The following is a 7,251-nucleotide window of genomic DNA, read 5'->3' as shown; positions in this document are numbered from 1 at the left end:
AGGGCACCACGATGAGTGACTGCCATCAATCACAACCCTCTGGGTCCGACCACGAAGCCAATTTCCCAGCCAGCGGATCGTGGTGGACTCAATATGCCTTCTCAATTCACAGGCACCTCCAAGCTGCCAAACAAGTCACCTACCAATTCACACCCACCTACCAAGCTGTGTTCATCAACCAAAGCTCAATATCATGTTATTAGTTTCGCAAACCAAAACTTCTCATCTTTTTCAGGTGACAAGCCCTTATTCAAAATAAAAACAACTTTCAAACTAGAAAAGAGAACGTGATCCTACATAATGTATGCATTTTAAGAGGTTGGACAAAGAATATTCTACCGCAGTGAGGAGTGAGACTTTCTTTGCTTTACACTGCACTTTTATCACCTTGAGACCCACCCCCTCAAGTCCAAACCCATGAGTTCAGCAACAATGCCCAAAGACATCAGGACCCTGAAAGCCAAGTTCATCAAATGCATTAACTCACCATACTACTGGAAATAGGATGGCCCCACAGCATAGTAAGTCTACCAGGAAGAGGATCTCTTTCCACAGCCCATATTCAGTGGTTCCCTCTTCTGTTGATTCTATGATGATGTATGCCACATTTGCCAAGACCTACAGGGCACAGTAAGCCATTATCAGTTTAAGAACAAAGAGTTGAAGTGCCGTCATAGAGTCCCACCCTTAACTCTGGGTATGTCTGCAAAGGTCACCACACTATGATGCAGACACCCCCAAGTTAACCCAGAATGCAGTAGCTCCTGTGCCAGCAGCAGTATAGCTGGCTCTTCACATGGATCAAGCAGCTCTACTAACACAGGTGTACTCCCTTTGGTACCCAAATTAGCTCCAAGTGCATTGTGCCTTGTAAAGAAACTGCCAATGACTCCAGATAAATTGCAATTGAATGCACTGATTTCTAGGTTGCCAGATCCATAAAAAGTCAGCCTAATTTCCTTGAAAGAACTTGTGCATCAACTAAGTCATAATACTCAGTACCTCCTCTGTAAAAACTTTTGTGACAAGGTCATGTTTTCAATGACACCTTCACAGATTTCATACCAATAGAACAAACTGGAATTAAATTTCTGCTGATGTTCAAGAAAAGAACAGAATCTTTTTTCACTCCACTGTGCTGGATCTGCAGTGCCAGCAATAAGCAGTGAAGACATTCACTGAAGTAGGTAAGGAAGACTGCATACTGAAGGCCAAACTCCAGGCCCACACACTCAGCTGGGTATGGGATGCAGTGCTTTGTGCCTGAAGTACCAGTTCTCGGGCAGTCCAAATGGCAGCTAAGATTTGTGCATCTGATTTTGCAAAACAAGACTAGCAAGACCAAAAGACTATGCTACTGGAGGCAACAGGCCTTGGAACTATCCCTTTCAGTTCCTGTATCTACTCTCACTTCTGGAGCAGAAGAGGAGCTCAAGCTATGTAACACACTGGAGATATTTACTTCTGTTGTCCCAATTCTAGACTCTTGAGCCAAGTGGGTTTTTTTTAACCCACCTAGTTCCAATATTTCAGAAGCCAAGCCTCCACTCATCCTTGGTTTTTGTTTAGCTATTCAAATTATGGCTTGAATTCTGCTCCAAAACCAGTGAATGCATCTCATGTAGTCAATACCTACCGTCTTTCACACTGTTTAATCCCTGTATCTGCCACTCATCATGGAGAAGAGTAATTTGAGTAACCAGATACTGCATCTTCAGAGACCAAAAGACTGAATCTTAACCCCACCACACCAATAATGGGTTGACAGGCTTGTTCACAGAATCTAATATTTTAGACTACTAGCTTCATGGCCAGTACCTTATGCAACGTGCCATCATAGGGAACACCTGCAACTAGACATCACCAAAGCGATGTAAAGAGTTTTCATGGATTCTTACGAATCTGTTCTCACCTGTAGCGGGATGACGATCATGAAGATTTTTTTGTCTTTATCTGAAAGGATGTGTTTAATGAAAGCCCAGCCAGTTCCAATGAGTGCAATGGTGATGAACAGAAGAGCACCCTTCAGCCTGAAAAAGGAACAGATACCTGTAGTGACAAACTTATCCCACTTCACTCCCACTCTGCCTGGTCATCTCTTGTGCAGACAATTTTAACAAAACCCCAAACCCAAGCAAATGCATTTCTTTAGAAAAACTGACAAACATTTAATTTATAACAGAAAACCAAATTTACTCACTTATGCCTGCACACTGCAGAGGAACGTGAGACTTTTCTTACAAGCGTTCACAGAGTGCTAGCATTCTGAGGGAGTTATGCATCCGTCATTATGATCTTAAAAAAAGTCTGAAGGAGAATTTGAAGTCTCCTAGTGGAACTGGCAACTCTGTCTTCCCTTCACACTCGCAAGGGAATTAGATTCCAGAATGAAAAGCTACACAACAGAGCCTCAATTAGAAAAGCAAAGCATTTCTTTTCAGAAACTCATTTACTCTTCCACCTGCAAGCGCCAACCCCCTGTAGGTGCGCTTTAAGAGCCCACCCCCCTTAAAATTAAAATGACTGCTTCTTGGCATGCAGCCTGCAGTATCAGCAGCAGCTTGCTCTTCTTCCCCATACTGCCTACAAAGAAGATTGAAGACCCTGCACTAAGTTACAACAGAACCAGACTTAAGCTGCTAGAGGATGAAAACTGAGTAAGATGCCTTACACTATTCTAATCAATTGATCTGTTACTGAAAGAGAGGAAATTTCAGATTTCTGGTAGTTTTCAAAATAACTGGAGTTCTGACATAGGTGTCACATTAGTACCCTATCAAATTAAAGCAGACAGACTTATTAACACTAAGATACAGTTCCCTCTAAAATCGCTACCATCAGTTCAATGATAATTTACAAAAAACAATCTGACGGTGGGGGAAACGTATATGACTACTTTGTTAGCAGTTTTAACACAAATAAAATGTACAAAAGCAGGGAAGGGCAGTAAACAAGTTAAGGTTCTCGGCTGGCTCCTTTCACGTGTATCATTTTGCCAGGAAATTTAAGCTAGAACTAATTTCATATAGTCCTTCCAGATTAAAATTTTCTGATCAGTTTCAGAACAAGAATTTTCATCATTAAGTGCATACTCCATCATTTTCTCAAACCTAGCACCAACTTACATTATAGCATCAAATAGTTCACACACCTAATAACAGTTACTACGGATTGTCCTATGCAAAAAGATTCCTGACAATCCCTTTCTTTGAAGTCCAGAACAGCAACTGTCATGAGCCAAATGTTCTTACCTTTTTCAAACCAGGACTAGAAGTGAGAAGCAAATTATTCATTTCACTTTGCTTCTGTTGTAGCATTCCATGCCCCACCCCCCAGTAAAGACTGGAACCATTTGTGTGAGGTCCCAGATGAACAATACTATAGTTTACATTTGAAATGTTGCCTAAATTTTATGTGTTAAAAATCACTTTAGTGTTCTTCAGAACTGGATGGGTTCAGCTCCAGAGCTTGGCAACTGAAAATAAGTGAATTTATTTGGGCTGTGCCATATTGAACTCACTTGACTTAAAGATCCTGCAGGAGGACGTGAACAGAAAAATCCCCAGTTTAATTAGAAGTAGCAACACAACACAGACCTAAAGGAAATTAACTTGTAATACAGACACAAGTAAGACTTTACTGGAGGTATGTTACAGCAACTGCTCACAAGACAATTCTTACTCAAGTGAACACAAGGACTCTGTTGTCAGCCCCTAGCATACTTACAAGTGTGTGATGTAATAGACAACAGCCCAGCCTTCGATGGGAAATCCCTGAGAGGAGATGTAGTGGTAGTCAATCTAGAAGCAAAAGGGTACAAGATGTCACTTCACAAATCTCCTTCAGCAGAATCTCAACCCCTACCAGAAGACGCATTTCATCTGCAATGGCCATTTCAACTCGACTAGAATGCTAACAACAATTTGTGCAGGACTCACATCTGTGGTATCCCCCTGAAAGATACCACAGATGGGCTGCAAATTTGTACAGGTTTTAGACTAACCTAGTAAAACTAATCTAGATGGTGGCCATTTGTCACGTCCAGCCCTTGCCTATATTGAACAAAACCGCTTGCATTTGAAATACTTGGCATTTTACTAGTTACTCCAGTTAAATTGCATTAACCTAATACAGACTCTTCTTGCCTTGCCTGGAGTTGAACTACTTGAACCTAGTGCCAGAGACATTAGGTGTTTGTCCTCATTAATAAGATCCTTCCAACAGGAAGGCAACATCCAAACAGAGTTCTCTGTATTACTAGGTTTTTAAAGATATTCCACGATTAAAACTTCTAGTTTTAGATCTGCTATGGCATAAGAAGATACAAATATGGATTTCTAGAGAAATGGTCCTGCAGAATGTGTATAAAAACAAGAAATTCAAGTTCTCTTGTCAATGTTTACCATGAAGCTAAAGTAGTCCTTTGGCCTAAAATTCCAAAACAGACACAGATGGCTGAAGCTTTAGAATTCATGGAATTTGCTCTACCCTTGCTTATTGTCACATCACGTTGGGCTGTGATCATCAGCTCTGTTATAAATCAACCTTTATTAGGACTCGATGGAAAACCCAGACTTCCACAAAAGTAGACTGATTCATTAGGCAGCACTCTTCACTTGCAGAGCCTTTAAAGTATACACATCTGTGCCAGGTTGACAGCTCTGCCAATTATGATTTTGAAGTTCCCACAGAACCATTTTCAAGAACAATTACATTAGTTATATGCCCTGATTAAATTTAACTTCTTTAAGATTTTAATTGACAGAATCTATATTCACTGCCCTTCTAAGAAACATTGCATTGCAGTATTAGTACAGGACTCTTAGGTTGCAACTCTGAACACGTGGATTTCAGTGGTGAGAGAAGTGAGCCCTATATAAACAGTTTAGGAAGTGCTTTGAAATCTCTCATTAGGAAAGGCAATATAAATATACATGCTCCATTTCCTCTGATACAGCTTACCCTGGCTCATTTGTTCCATTTCCCACATACTTCTCTTCCACCCCCCGTCATCCATTCCTGCCCCGCAAACTCTAAGAGGACATACTATACATACCGCATGGAACACTAAAGACAGAGACTTTGTAAAAGGGAGAGCTGCCATTAGCCAGTGAATCTTAAACACATCATTCCTGCAAAAAGGAGACAAAATGGCATGAAGTAAGAGCTCCTACAGGAATGCTAAGGAAACATCCATTTGAGAATAGTATCCTATATAAACCCCAAGAACAGCTACACCCTGACGTTACTATTTAAGTTAAAATTATGGCACAACTTTATTTATTCTGAAGTTAAGCAACAGTCTACAGAGCCGTTTAACTGGATAGTTTCAATATTTATATGCAGTATGTACTTCTGCAGCAATACCATCTTAAATAGAGCCCTTGAATAAGGATCAGAATTAACTTTAAGAAATTTAAAAGTTAGCTTACACAGATCCCCAACACATGCAGCCATTTATATCTGGTAGAGAGCTATAATTTGCCATCCTCATGGACCCCATGGGAAAGACATAGCTGAAACATAACGGCTATGAAACAGACACTCTGTTTCACTAATAGCAAGCGTAGTTTCACTGTGCATCTGGTCTAGCAGGCGCACAAGCCTTAACCCAACAAGCCTGCTCCAAGTGGTAGGCATCATGTATTATTCACGTCTAACAAATTTAGTTCTTTTCATTTTTAAAGCCATTAAATTGCTAATTATCCACATTATATCCCTAAAAGAATTAGCAAATCATTATCTTCACACTGCAGCATTCCAAGCTGAGGCTGAGAAGTGAAGTGCTTTTACCAGTTTCACTAAGCATGTCACCGAAAAACCAAGAAGCCTGAAACTTCTAATTATATTCCTGAACCTGTATTCTAACCATCAGCAAACGCCTCAAATAAGGAAGCTTTGCGCCTTTTACTTATGAACAGGGATCCTGGTTTTCTCTGTTTAAAAATCACAAATTTTCCAACTAAAACCCTCACTAATTCTCCGATTTAAAAAAAACCCAAAATCTGTGTTTTTCTTCTTTAAATAGAAAATCCGAGTTTTTTCACAGCAAACAAAAAAACGGGATCCCTGCTCATGACCATCATTACAAGATCTAATTATTCTCTCTCATTCATAATGACAGGTTTTTTTGTTAACCCACACAGCCAAAGGATTTAACCACAAGGATAGTGGATATCCATTTCAGATCTGCGGCAAATAATTAATACATTAAAATAAGGAATAAGCCTTTTAGATTCCATTCCTCCTTCAGTATTATGGCCACTTCCTCACTTTTGGAATTTTAGAACCCGAAGCGTGACCTCTAGAGAGTGGTTTAGCTAAAGGATATCCTCCTCAAGTTCTTTCAAAAAAATAAAAATAATGTTCCAATTAGCAAGTCAAAGGGCCATTAGGAATCCCCCTCCCCACCCCCCAAACTCGTATTTATCTAGACACTGTTGCACTCAAATGGCCAAGACTTTAAAACCACAAAGCTGGCTTATTGTAATACATTAGAGGCTGCATCAAGTGCATTCGGATGGAGTGCAGAGGAGGAAGAGGGGCGGGAAACAAAGCAAACAGTTTCTCAATCTACCTTGTTCTTATTTGCCCTTGCACTGCAGAGAAGGAGTTTGTTTACCTGCGCTTACGGAGAACATGGATCCACACAGTCCCAGAAAGGAAGAAGAAGAGCGCCATAGAAATGTAAAGCTTTGGAAGTGGAATCTCATCTGCTGAGAGATAACTTTCAGGATTCTTTTCAGTGATCTCTATCTGAACAGATACAAAGAAATGATAGGGTCTGTAGCTGAATGAGATTTTGATCACCACCATGAAGCTAATTATTGGAGTCCCTGATCACAGAGTACTAGTTTACAATTCATATTCCTAAAGTGGCATTGGCAACAGAAGTAAAGATTCTCTTGCCTCCTCCCCCTGCCATGATAAAGCTTTTCACCCTGAAGAATCCCAGAGCACTTTGCACACAGGAATCACGTCACTGGTATGCAGCAGCTATATGTATAAGGTAGAGTCAGAAAGGTAGAGTATAAATCTCCTAAACCACTGTTTCGTACAAGGAGAGAACTTTAGAGTTTGAGCTCGACTGCAAGACCTCACCTGTTCAAACCACAATCCACAATTATGTAAAGAAAAAAAAAAAAAAAAAAAAGGAATTAACAGCGATTTTGAATTAATTCTTGCCACAGCACATCACAGCTCTAAAGACTACACCCAACCCTCAAAGTTTTTATATTTTCAGCTGCTTCT

General features: G+C 40.2%; 1 protein-coding gene across 1 annotated transcript in view; it reads right to left on the bottom strand.

Annotated features, from left to right (window-relative positions):
• GPR107 (G protein-coupled receptor 107) overlaps positions 1–7,251 on the bottom strand; it is a 73,323-nt gene that overhangs the window by 34,480 nt on the left and 31,592 nt on the right. The window contains exons 10-14 of the mRNA XM_019541111.1: positions 6,623–6,756; positions 5,057–5,132; positions 3,727–3,800; positions 1,913–2,030; positions 488–618 (exon numbers count right to left, since the gene is read on the bottom strand). Of these exons, the coding sequence (XP_019396656.1) occupies positions 488–618; positions 1,913–2,030; positions 3,727–3,800; positions 5,057–5,132; positions 6,623–6,756 (533 nt within the window). The remainder of the gene's footprint in view (positions 1–487; positions 619–1,912; positions 2,031–3,726; positions 3,801–5,056; positions 5,133–6,622; positions 6,757–7,251) is intronic.

Source organism: Crocodylus porosus, unplaced genomic scaffold, assembly GCF_001723895.1.
Source record: "Crocodylus porosus isolate Cpor-Errol unplaced genomic scaffold, CroPor_comp1, whole genome shotgun sequence".
Lineage (NCBI taxonomy): Eukaryota > Metazoa > Chordata > Crocodylia > Crocodylidae > Crocodylus > Crocodylus porosus.
The sequence above is the reverse complement of the archived record's forward strand: the minus strand, read 5'-3'. Positions and strand labels throughout refer to the sequence as shown.